Source organism: Xenia sp. Carnegie-2017, unplaced genomic scaffold, assembly GCF_021976095.1.
Source record: "Xenia sp. Carnegie-2017 unplaced genomic scaffold, XeniaSp_v1 HiC_scaffold_23, whole genome shotgun sequence".
Lineage (NCBI taxonomy): Eukaryota > Metazoa > Cnidaria > Anthozoa > Malacalcyonacea > Xeniidae > Xenia > Xenia sp. Carnegie-2017.
The window spans coordinates 20,292,860-20,306,583 of NW_025813486.1; the positions used below are offsets into that span (position 1 = coordinate 20,292,860).

A 13,724-nucleotide genomic window follows, 5' to 3' on the forward strand; every position below is an offset into this window, starting at 1 on the left:
AATATATAGACGGTGTTGGTGTCACTTGTTTTATAGATAAATATATGGACGGTGCTGGTGTCACTTGTTTTATAGATAAATATATGGACGGTGTTGGTGTCACTTGTTTTATAAATAAATATATAGACGGTGTTGGTGTCACTTGTTTTATAGATAAATATATGGACGGTGTTGGTGTCACTTGTTTTATAGATAAATATATGGACGGTGTTGGTGTCACTTGTTTTATAAATAAATATATAGACGGTGTTGGTGTCACTTGTTTTATAGATAAATATATGGACGGTGTTGGTGTCACTTGTTTTATAGATAAATATATGGACGGTGTTGGTGTCACTTGTTTTATAGATAAATATATGGACGGTGTTGGAGTCACTTGTTTTATAGATAAATATATGGACGGTGTTGGTGTCACTTGTTTTATAGATAAATATATAGACGGTGTTGGTGTCACTTGTTTTATAGATAAATATATGGACGGTGCTGGTGTCACTTGTTTTATAGATAAATATATGGACGGTGTTGGTGTCACTTGTTTTATAAATAAATATATAGACGGTGTTGGTGTCACTTGTTTTATAGATAAATATATGGACGGTGTTGGTGTCACTTGTTTTATAGATAAATATATGGACGGTGTTGGTGTCACTTGTTTTATAAATAAATATATAGACGGTGTTGGTGTCACTTGTTTTATAGATAAATATATGGACGGTGTTGGTGTCACTTGTTTTATAGATAAATATATGGACGGTGTTGGTGTCACTTGTTTTATAGATAAATATATGGACGGTGTTGGAGTCACTTGTTTTATAGATAAATATATGGACGGTGTTGGTGTCACTTGTTTTATAGATAAATATATGTACGGTGTTGGTGTCACTTGTTTTATAGATAAATATATGGACGGTGTTGGAGTCACTTGTTTTATAGATAAATATATGGACGGTGTTGGTGTCACTTGTTTTATAGATAAATATATGGACGGTGTAGGTGTCACTTGTTTTATAGATAAATATATGGACGGTGTTGGTGTCACTTGTTTTATAGATAAATATATGGACGGTGTTGGTGTCACCTGTTTTATAGATAAATATATGGACGGTGTTGGTGTCACTTGTTTTATAGATAAATATATGGAATGTAATATTCATTTCTACATGTATGATTTATTACATTTTGATGACTTCAAATAAGAACAAAAGCTTTAGACGTTGAGACCAAGAGTCCTTTTACGGCAAAAGGACGCCCACTTACAGGTTATTGACAGTTTCCACGAGCCTCGACATTGTTTCTTCCTGTTTGATCTTTAAGTCTCAATCGATATTATCATAACAAACACATCGTATGGTGTTTGTTCCTAGTGGTGTTCGGTTTACTTTGTCCATACACTGTTGTACTGTACTTGTGTATACGCATTGGAATAGCGACAATGTCATCTACTGAAAGTTATCGAGACCTTTTGGAGGAAAAGCGTCTTGAGATTATCAAAAATGTAAACTGCGAACGAACACGACTTCTTGATCATTTGCGTGCCAGTCGCCATTTTGATCAAAGTGACTGCGAGCTTATAAAAGCAGAGATTACAAACGATGCTCGCGTTGGTAAACTCATTGATTTCCTGCTTCTGAAAGGACCCGATGCTTTTCAGTGCTTTGTCGATGTCATGCAAATAGAAAATCCATCATTGTATGAGTTGCTTACGGGAGAGAAGCGACCGACAGTAAGTGACAACATTTTGCTTGAACTTCTTTAGAATAAGGTATTTGACGTGTATTTTACTCATATTTATAAACTGTTGAACATTCATTTCTGTGGTATATTTATCTTTGAAAATACGTTTAGCTTTAAGCAGTTAAGCAATATTGTTATCGGGTGTTTAACAATTACTTGGTATGTTTTGTTTGACATTTTTGAGGTCGGAATTGCATAACTGATTAACGGATTTTCGTGTTTTAAGAGATTGGATTCCTCCATAAAGTTATCTAACATACGAGCCCGTAAAGATTACTCGGTTTAGAATTTTTGTTGCTAAATGCACGATTCGGACAAATTTAGTTGTAAATTGTTTCGGCTGCACCTTTTGTGTGTTTTGTGGCATAATTAGTGACGAAAGTGCCTGCTGTTGTTCTTTTTCAATAAATGATGGCGATCACGAATTAGTTTAGTTTTTTCAACATCTTTAGCCCACGTCGACAGTGTTAAAGTATGGACGACATTCTAGAAGAGGGAAAATTCGTATTTCGGCATTGCTCCCTATGATTGTACGGAAAAAGCCTTTGCGCTGCCAAATTTCAACTTCCGATGGAAATGTGCCGCGCAGTTTCTGAATGATATTTGTACAATCAAAAGCAACAGCATTTTTTGTCTTCCGGTTGCTATATATGTTATATACTCACGAATGTAGCGCTTTTTTATTGTGCAAATCGCAACTTGAAAAAAGTTCAGCGTGATGTCGTTGTAGGGCAATTTTTAATGGACGCTCGATCAAAATAAATTGACGGCGACGGCCTGTTAATGAGAAAGCGTGAAGTAAAGGAAATCAGACAGATAATTTCGATATTTATCTTAGCAGTGGGCTATCCGCCTACGTAAAATGCTATGATTAAGTGATTTGGACTCGAAAGATACATAAAAAGTTACCGAAATGTTTCAAATTTGATATAAAAGTCACAGTCTTGTTAGTTCGTTTGAATGGTACCAATTAGTCAATTACTGCCAAACAAGGTTATGCTGTTCGTTTTTGACGTAATGGCCACAGGGATCTTCAAAAGCGGCAATATTGAAATGAATACGGCCAAATTGCAAAATGACGCATATTTTACCGTAATTTCAATTACAACACGACAATGGATATGTTTGGTCGAACCATAGAGTATCACTGCTAAGAACTCTCTGATATATATTACTAACATCAATACTGCACTAGCAAGGAGGCTGAGAATGCCCTCCCCTCTCCAATACACCCCCCGTGTTTGCAATTGGTTGTACGGGTGTTGCTTATTCGCTACAGGTAAACGACGAAAAAAACTTCCACTTTCCACAGACTTCCCTTTTTCCTTTTTGCCTTTTCTAAGTTTGTATTTCAAGTGACATTTGACTATTTCTATTTTTGAAAAATCATTAAAAGTAAATGTTCGGAGTGTAAGGACAATGAAGGATTTAGGGGGATTTTTTTGCTTATACCTTAATCAAAAAGGAAAGCTTGCACTCATCGTTTTTCGATAGCTGATAACGAATATCTCAACATATGAAGCACATGCGCAATACAAGTTGTCGAACGCTCGATGAAGAGAAGATATCGTTTTCTGTTTTGTAATGCATGTATAGGCTCTCAGAAACGATCTTTATGAAAGTTTATACACACTGTAGTGTATATTGACTGGATGACACATGTGATGTGAAATCAATGCCCGAAGTTGGCTTGTTTGTATAAGTTTTGTTGCTCGCACTTTCCCATTCTTTGATGATTTGAATAATTCACAGATCTGTTTTTCCATTTGATGGTATTTTTTCTGTACCAGTAGGGATGTTTCGAAGGAATAAAAATGCTTCAAAGATCTGTTTTTCTATTTCAGTAATGTGTTAAAGGAATTAAAATACTATACAGATCTGTCTTTTCTTTTGATGGTATTTTTTTCAGTGAAGTCTTAAATGTTTCAAAAACCTAAAATTTAGAGTTTGGATTACCAAATCGTGGGAAATTGGGAACGATAAACTATAACCTAATGAACCGACTTCCGGCTTCCATTTTCGTACTGTAATATATGTCTGGATGCGTTATCCAGTTGATTATACATATCAGTGGTTACTCCTGCTGTCTCTAAGTCTAAAAATAGAGAATGTTTTGGGATTGAACAGTATAAGAATGTATCGGTGAAGGATATTTGGGAAGCGACAGAGATACCTTAGATTATTTATTTGTATACATTGTACACGATGTCTTACTACCGTGTCAAGATGAGGCAAGGATGCCATCTTCGAAGAAAGCGAAAAGCGAAATTCAAATTAAAAAGTAATTTAAAACAAAGTATAAAAAACCCATCGTATCAAATATTTTAAGAATCAAACCTAAAGACTATCAATTTTGCGACTCTATATCAAGTCAGAAAAAGCAGATATTAGTCGTAAATATCATCAGTTTTGGCGAGATTACACCCAGACACGCGTGTGTAGTTCACTCAATTTTCACTCCGCGAGAGAATCTCGAAACACTACTCAGGCGTGTCTGGGTGCAAGATTTGCCTTCATTTATTTGCTTCGGTCGCGTTCCATTAGTTTAATGTTGCTATACAACTTCGGCGGAGGCAGATATCTAGAAGATTGGGTTCTAGGTCGTTGATTGTACATAGCTTAGCAAAAAGGAACGCTAACAAAAGTGATACGCTCGAAATGTTTCATATTTTTGGTAACTAATAAAATATGTGACTATTTAAAGCAGTTTCGATACGGAAGTCAATTGTCAAGGGTTTTTGAATTCAAGATTTAAAATACCTCTCTTCTTTTGTACATTATTAACACTTTTATAAACCTTTTGTCGTCCTGTTTGCACTGAAGAACAAAACTATTTGATGGCGATAAATACGCGTCTTATTTTTCGAAATGTTTTTGTCGGTAATTTAGTTTATTTTCTCAATATTACTTGAAGAGGTGACAATTCATAACTTGTAAACCGAGTGAAGACGGATTTCTACTGCTTAACTTCTGCTCAAATATTTCTCAAATAAGCCCATCCATTAACGAAAATTCGAATTCAGTCCTTGGCTTACTCTTCTCGAAGACAGTCCGTATTTTACAAAAAAATACCATCGAAGCGTATTTAAGGCATTCACTAAAATGTAGAAATAGTAAACAATACCGTTTGGGGGTACATACTAAACGAACAAACTTTGTTATTTAACTTCCAAAAACAATAATTTTTGGCCAATTGATTCGCTACTTCCGTCAACACAAACCACGTGCTCCACCCGCGGTTCAAGTTCCGGTTTCGATCCGGAAATTGGTCACTACTCCACCGACGGCGAACCTGACAATTTACGTTCTTGCAACATTTTTCATTGGCTGCCTTTGTGTGACATCGAGATGGTAGTAACTCTTTGCGAGGACGTATAAAGCTGATAAGATCTCATAAGGGAATTTTTTATTAAACATGGACATTAGCAGTTATGAAATTTGGTTCCTTCGCCAGGTATCGTTTGTCGTCGTAGTACGAAACGTAAACAAACGTATGTGCTATTGATGCTTGGTAACTTCGTTCTTACATAACGTAGATTACATATTGTGAACAAGCGTAAAGTATCTGTAACTTTAAGGTTTTAGCTGGCTAAACAACATCCTTATTTCATCGATTCTGATAGATTTTAGCAATTTAAGGTGGCGCGAACGAGTTTTGTTATTGTAATGTGTTTTGTTGAGAATTTACGTTGGAAATCGAGTTTTGGTCGTGTCTAGTTGTCTGCCCGCCACATTGTAACTGTATTACAGGAAATGTTCAGGGATGACATCAAATTACAAGTGTAAAATGCCCAACTGTGTGACTGTAGTGATTTCATCAAATACTATGATATAATCGGTGTTCGCTTTGACTAGTTTATTGACGACAAACAACGAAATGTTTGCTCCTAAAAATTCCACGATACTTTCTTGGCTAAATATGATAATATTCATCGCCTAAATGTTTTTATCAGCAAGTCAGCTGAGTCTCGCGAAGTTTCTTTTTTATAAACGATTTTACTATTGCTTCCTTATTCTGAAAAACGTCCTGTTTGAATGTCGCAACAATCCAAATTAACATTCTATCGTTATGCTATTAGAAATAAACTTTTCCTAAAAGTTTGTTGTCAGTCTGGACTCGTTGTATTTCTAACTCTGAAAAATGTAATTGTGTTCATTTTTTAGAAGTTTCATCGTTGATGAGGCAAATAGCATATGCAGACGTTCGACGTAAGTATCAAAGAGTTATTATAATAGTTTGTCAACTGCCTAATTACACCTATTGTTAAACCTTTATGGAATCCATTCAGCTCGGTATAATAACGAAAATTAGTCCTCCTCAGAATGTACTGGAATGTGGACAATCGATACCAGGAAAATTTGTTCCTGGAATATCAGTTATGGAGAAATTTAACTTTTGGTTCTCTTTCGAATTGCGATTGGGGCCATAGTCGCCCGGTTTAAAGACGCGGCTGTTTGAGCCTAGTGTTTCTTTTCTATTGTGCAATTTCTTTCTCCTACATTTTTGTACCAGCGAAAACTAATTCTGCGGGTGGAAATTTATGATGAGAAATTTGCAAAAGTTGTTAGACTTGGAAAAAGTAACGACAGAATGAGCAAATACGAATTTTATGAGATTAAAATCAGGACTTTAAAAAGTATACGCTTAATGAAGAGCTGCTTAAATTAGTTGAATATTACAGGTTGGAGTGTGTTGAGTTTTTTGTTTATCCATAACTTTGAAGTAGGTTTTCTTGCCTTTTTTGATTCTGAAGATAATTTTAAGCTAAAGATAACAGTTGTATTTTGTTTTGCTTCTTTTCATCATCATCGTTAAAAAACCCGTATTCATTTCTTACGGGCTGGTTTTTCGTGAATAGCCTGTACGCAGGCTATTTCAACCACCATACTGTACAACCAAAATAGGTACGAGTGCGTACATTTGGGTTGCCTGAATTGACAGCAATTAAGATTGAACTTATGCTTCCAATCGCTTGCAAAGCATGCTTTAGTATGACATCTTTAGTATGACAGATTTTGGTTGTTGCATTTCTTTAGTCGCAGCATTAGAAATGTCGTTACTACATAAATTTCCGTTTATGTGTCTTTGTTAAAAGTGGTTAAAAGTACATTATGTAAGTTCTTTGTGTATTTATGTATCCATTCCAGCATAGAGATCAAACTGATCAATTGTATGGATATAAGCCGGTCGGCTGCATACATGCTGCCCACGATGGCCGGCCTACCGACCTGCTTTCGTCCAGGTTATTGATCTCTATGTTCGAACTGGATGTGCAAATAAACAAAGAGCTTACATAATGTAGTTTTATCAGCTTTTAACAAAGACATATAAACGGAAATTTACTAGAAACGATATTTCCAATTCTATGTCCAAGGGAATGCAATAACCCACATCTGTTTCACTGAAAGTAGTCAAGACAAAACAACTCAAGATGTTAGACGAACGCAAACTTTGCAAGCGATTAAAAGAATCGGTTACATCTCCTTGTCGATTCAGGCTACCCACATGCACTCTCTACTTACTTATAGTTTAGTATTATTTGTCACTTTATGTCATGTTTTTTCCCGCTTTTTCCTGATTCAGTTGGTGATGTCTCTCAGCTGCAGTCCATGATTGACTATCAAGAACGAATTCTTCGAGATTTGGGCGACAGCAACAACCGATACCGCGAGGTCTTAAAGGCGAACGAAGCCTTGGAAAAAAAGCTAGAAAATGCCACCAAAGATTTGGAGTCGGAAAGAGCAAAACTAGCGCATTGCGAGAGCAGGTTGATAGTTTTCAACGTTTTGGTGATTTTGTTTTTCTTATTGACACAAGAAAACCAATGAGCCAGAGCCAACACGAAAAACATCTTTTATTTTTTTATAAAATAACATTTTGCGAAACGGATAAATTTAAAAGAAAAGTTTTAATTTTTCGTTTGACATGTATTCATAATTGATTTTCAAATTCTTTTTGATTGATTTGATTGGTTGAGCTTAGATCGATTTGCATTGGCTGATGCAAACACAGCTATAGACCAATCAGCGTACGCGCTGGTTTTTCTTGTGTTTTTTTAAACTCGGAATAATTTAACTTCATTTTCTCCTCGCATGCATAATATTTGAGTTCGTGTTGCCATTTGAATTTGTGTTTCCATTTTTGTTCCTATACCTATTGTATTATTACGTCTTTATCATTTTGCAAGATTAACTCAAGATCAAATGGTTGATGCATCTCTACTGAACAACGAAATGTTATTGTGTCGTGAATACGATGAGTTGGAGAAGGGAATTTCAGACAGAGATGTTTACATCATCGTACTGCAGATGAAACTTTTGGCCGAGAAAGAAGAAGTTGAAAAGTTAAAGACAACTATCGTTGATTTGGAACATAAGAACGAGAAAATGTCTACGGAACTGAAAAGAATGTCTCAAAGTTATAACCAAGAGAGGTTAGTGTGGTGCAATGTAGGTGAAGTGTGGATGTTGAGGGATGCAGAATGTTTGGTAATTGTTGACATGTTTTAAATGATTGAAGACGTAAATTACTCTGAATATATCTCTTACGAATATCTTTTTTATCTCTGTTTCAGTCATTGAACTAAATATATAACTGAAAAAATGGTTATGAATAATAAACATGCCTGTTATTGCATGAAGGCAAATTTTACATGAGTAAAGTCACGCGTTTAACTTCTTTGAGTCGTGCGTGGGAAGATTGGGACTAGTGTCTAGTTAAATTGCTGCTTTCAAATTTTGGCGGGAAATACGCCGTCGATGTGGTCCGGTTCTATATAGTTCAATGGTTTCCTATAGCGGGTAATGGCAAAAAGTTTAGCGAAAACCAAAGTTTCCACGGCAACGATGCCGTCAGCCAATTTAGGCATCCAATGATTTGGTTTTGTTGCAAGTTTCAGTTTCTTCTTGTTTTTTAGATGTCAATCGTTAAAACTAAGCGAGTGTATTCGCCTTCAAGGAGACGAGATTCAAAAAATTGATCAGCTGCGAAAAGAACTCCGTGAAACGAAATATCAAAATATTATTATTATGGAGGAAAGAGACGCAAGAATTCAGGAGTTAGACGAACTGAAGAAGTGGGCCGAAGCATTGAAGACAAGATTTGATGTCGTCGAAAGACAAAAAAATACATCGATTCAAAAGACCGAGTTTGTTTCAAATAACTGCGCAGTCCTGCAAGACACCATTAGGTTGGCTATGATTTTTCTACAATTCGATAGATGGTTTTGTATCATATTAGAATTTAAAATTTTTATTTTCTGTGTTAAGGAATGGGTCCTAGGGTAATTTTTTACGTGTCTAGTCAGCAATAAACAGCTATTAAAAAATGTGTGTCGACCAAGATGCATTGCGCGCTTTTGTTTACTCTTTGGTGTTGATGAAGGTATTATAGATGTAGCCACTAGAAGGTATTAACCACCCCGTCCCAGGAGGGGGCGGGTGGCTGAATGGTTAATTGCGTGAGCTGTAGCCAGACGGCGCGGGTTCAATCCCGGCTCGTGGCACATTTGGCAATGTGTCTGTAAACCTAGCCCGGGTTGACCAAAGCCATGTGAGGGAAATTTGGTAGAGGAAACTATGTCCTCGGATGGACTGTATCTGCATCTGCAATGTTGCAGCCTTGTCACACTGTGTCACGCTGATATCAGCGTTGTGGTTGCGTGAAGGGTACGAGTGATTGTAGTCTGGTCAGCTGCCTTCATTATAAGTGACCAGGATGTTCCACTTCGCGGAACCCTCATACGTCGAAATCGACGGAGTCCATTATTATTATTATAGATGTAGCACTAACTACACGTTTCTTTTCACCCAAAATTTGAAGTAAGTAGGTAGCAAATTCATTGTGCGTCTGTTCTGCCATTCCAGTTAAGCCTTTTGTCTCAACAACTTTTTGTAGTTGAACATCAAGTTTTGGCCCTCCACATTTAGGGAATAACGCCATTTCAAAACACAAGTTTTCAAATTTTCTTAAAAACCCTATTTTACTGTAATTATTATCGTTTGTCTAAGTTGCATGCATTGAACTAAAATACAACCAATCATGGGACAAAGCTACAGGAGTTGTCCTTCCATATGTAGTTTAGTTCAATGGTTGTATGCACTACAATAACAAAATCCGCCATTTTCTCGACCCACAAAATGGCCGTCACGCTGTGATTAACGCGCAATGCATTATGGTTAACACATATTCTTTGATGTAATGATGTAACATCGTCATAAAATGTTGTTGTAGTGGTGTTAAAATTGTCATAAAATGTTGTTGTAGTGGTGTTAAAATTGTCATAAAATGTTGTTGTAGTGGTGTTAAAATTGTCATAAAATGTTGTTGTAGTGGTGTTAAAATTGTCATAAAATGTTTTTGTAGTGGTGTTAAATTGTCATAAAATGTTGTTGTAGTGGTGTTAAAATTGTCATAAAATGTTGTTGTAGTGGTGTTAAAATTGTCATGAAATGTTGTTGTAGTGGTGTTAAAATTGTCATAAAATGTTGTAGTGGTGTTAAAATTGTCATAAAATGTTGTTGTAGTGGTGTTAAAATTGTCATAAAATGTTGTTGTAGTGGTGTTAAATTTTTTTTCTTGTATACTCGATTTTGTATTTTCTAGGAGCTTAAAACAGAAACTGTCGACGACAAATTTGGAACTGGATGAAACAAAAAAACGCAACGAGCTTCTTGTGAAGGACTGTGAACTATTTAAAAAACAAAGAAATCATGCTCTCGAAGCTCGACTCGAAGCCGTGAACACACGTGATTCAATTGCTGCTGAGAAAGATTCCCTTCAATCAAAATATACTGAAATGCTTGCGAAACGAGAACGGATGAACGAAGAACGAGCTAGCTTGATACAATCGTGTGATACATTACATGCCAGGTAACCTGTTTTTCTTCTGTTTTATTTCTGGGGATTTGGAAAGACAAAAAGGGACCTTGGCATCGTACAAATTTTGTGTGCATTTTCTGTTTTGTGCTTGCTTATCATGTTTGAACGTGTCAACTCAACGAAGTTAATGTCTACGGTTCTTGATAATTTTCAATCGTTTTTGGATTTTCGTTTTTGTATATAAAATGAATTCAATACAAACCTCAACTCTTAAGACAAGCCAATAATTTATTACAGATAAAAACTTTGATATACATACTAATAGCTCAAAATGAGTGGATTAGTATGTTTAGTTGGGGGACCATTGACTCCATTGCAAGAAAGGTCGGGAGCTCAACCCCCCCTAATCCCACGTATGGAATGCATATAATCATGCTCACGGTAAATGAAATTTACCATAGATATGAAAAAGCCTCGGATGACGTGATCCGCTTTAAAACATCTCTTAACGAAAAAGAATTAGAAGTAGAAGATTTGGCAAGACGACTGAAGTTGGCAGATGAGAAGGTGTGTACTTCATGTTAGCTATTCCTGTATTGTATACCGGTTAAATTTTCGAGCTGGTGTCGCCCCTGAAGGCCACTGTTGTAAAGTTGTCTTATGTTGTTTTTCTGAATTATTGCGTTAAAAATGAATCTTTTATTCGGAGTATAATTCCTTTTATATTCAGTACCAATTGCTATGCTCTTTTGGTTCCGACTTTTGGTTGCCTCTTCATACCGTCCGATAGTCTTGTTGATGTTTATTTTCGTTTAGATATTTAAAGTCGTAGGAGCAGCCATTTTTTTCGTATTTTTGTTATTGTTTCCTTATCTTTTTCAAATGTAATTCTTCGCGCCAAATCAAAATTGTATGAAATATGAAGAGTGAGAAGTCTGGGACTAGTCGGCTTCTTATGATCTTGTCTGATGAAAATACAGCAATTTCTATTTCCATCCGATTTTTCATGTGTTCACACGATCTTTTTTTAGGATCCGACAAAATCGGATCCGACAAATCGAATCGTGTGAACGGGCCTTTAACCGAAAAAAGATTGGACCGATGTGTTTTTGTAGCCTGAGCCCGAGAGGTTCACTTTTAACGTGAGAATGAGTCGTCGCTTTTGTTATGAAAGTTTTCGTACTGTGTTTCTTTCGTTTTTGTGTTGTTGGAATTTTACGAAAAAATGGGGGGGGGAGTTGTACCAATAATTCAACACGTTTCAATTTGTCAAAACTATCCCATCAATAATTTTGTGTTGAAAAGTGACGTTATGAAATTTTGCACTTGTATTGCAAATGATTGCGACCGTTCCAGAAGCAAAATTTTGTTCAACGTTTGTTTGATATGAAAGAATGTTTTAAGCAGTGCGGTGTTTGAAATTAAATGTAGATATGATCTTTGCACTTTGAACAATATTCACCAACAAAATTGACCTACTCACCATTGTGCGACTTCATAGCTCAGTTGGTCAGAGCACTGCATGCACCGCAGAGTTCACGGGTTCGAGTCCCGTTGAGTCACATGAATTTTTCAGATTCATGAGACAATTGCTTAAATTGACAAGTGTCTCATGAACCTGAAAAACTTTTTTGTATATTGTACAAACAACATAAAAGTTCATGTGACAAAAAAGTGAAAAATAACTCTTTGGTTTTGTTTGAAGAACCAGCGCAACGATAAACTTCTCGACAAACTTCCGGTATTCTCCGATAACGATGACGTAATTTCGAATGATGTTGAACCAAATGAGGCGTGTACCAATGATGGAGATGAGGAGACCGCTGCCTCAAGAAGACCGTGGCGCGAGAGGCGAATGAAATCTTTATTAAAAAGTATAAAACATCGTATATCAGGCGATCGTGCCGATGATTCGTCTTCCCGGGATGCTGTGGGCCTGGTTGCAGGCAACGTTACCATGGATGTTCTTCAGCATTTACTGCCAAATTTAAACACGCGTCCCAGTGGTATAGTGGATATTGCGCAATCATCGACATTAACAACGCGCACAATGCAACGTCAAATGATGTTGTTGAAGAATCCAAAGGGTGCGTGGGATAAGACTGAGCGTTCTAATACGGCGCCGGTGGGAATTCAAAATCTTACCACTTATGGGGAGGACAATAAAGATGAACTTACGAAATTAAGAAGTGCAAGTTCTTCTTCTGATATTGAATATCCCGAGGACGTTAATATTGTGCCTCGAATATTTCGTTGTCGGTCGGGTGACATTACAGCTAAATTTTCTCCTGTGTATAAACGGACGAATTCTACTCAGTAACGCTTCTTGGAAAGATTGAATACAACAATAGCCATAGCCCGAATGTTCTCCGATTGCGAGCTGGTCAAAGACGTTAATCTCGATTTTTTTATTGCTTTGTCCTCTGATCGCTGATGTTTTCCGATTTTATTACGGCAGTTACCGACTGTGTGCCGAGTAACAATTTTGTATAATCAACTTGAAAGTCGTTGAATTGACTTCAAATATCTTATGCACTAATTGATCATAAACAACACTTATATTCAGTGTGGCCAACTTTGGGATCATATTTCCACACTTCGGGATAGGATTGGTTTGGGATTTATTTCTTTTAGGAGTAATTCTAGGGATTTTTATTTTTGAAAAGGAAAATTTTAAGATTTTTTGTTTTCCAGGAATAACTTTTTTGGGAAGATTGATAGACTAACACACGATTTTTTCCCCACGTTTTCCAGATAGAAGTACACTCTGAGTACACTTGCTTCCAGAAACAGTAAGCTAAAAATAAAGCGCATTCCTCTCTCTCTCAGGGAGACTGGGAAAAAATCTAGGAAAAATGGCAATTTTAGGAAATTTTGGATGTTTTGGGAGCTTTGTTGTGATTTTATGAAATTTTAGTTGGCAATATTGGTTATTTCATATTTACTGTATTATTTGTTCAATATCATATATATTTTACTAATTTATAACTTATTTGTCAAATGCAATTTGTCGTACAACGGCTAAAATTTAGTAACGAATGCGTGTGTTGTTAAATAACTTTATACTGAAACCGTGTTTTTATTAAAATGTATTTGTAATTAAAGAACATGTCTGGTTTACGTCACTTTTTTCCAAAACTTGAAGAATGTATATTCATATAGAAATGCA

General features: G+C 36.2%; 1 protein-coding gene across 3 annotated transcripts; it reads left to right on the plus strand.

The window, feature by feature from the left end:
* Positions 1-1,466: 1,466 nt before the first annotated feature.
* On the plus strand, positions 1,467-13,659 carry LOC124449623 (putative leucine-rich repeat-containing protein DDB_G0290503). Of its 3 annotated transcripts, none has more exons than XM_047000562.1 (8): positions 1,467-1,723; positions 5,899-5,943; positions 7,319-7,502; positions 7,923-8,168; positions 8,652-8,924; positions 10,340-10,606; positions 11,017-11,122; positions 12,261-13,659. In XM_047000562.1, exons 2-8 carry the CDS (start codon positions 5,913-5,915, stop codon positions 12,873-12,875), a joined length of 1,722 nt encoding a protein of 573 aa, XP_046856518.1. In that variant the 5' UTR covers positions 1,467-1,723; positions 5,899-5,912; the 3' UTR covers positions 12,876-13,659. The 3 variants fall into 3 exon arrangements, with proteins under 3 accessions (XP_046856518.1, XP_046856517.1, XP_046856520.1); XM_047000561.1 differs by lacking the exon at positions 1,467-1,723 and adding an exon at positions 5,051-5,225; XM_047000564.1 differs by lacking the exon at positions 1,467-1,723 and adding an exon at positions 5,057-5,188.
* The last annotated feature ends 65 nt before the right edge of the window (positions 13,660-13,724 follow it).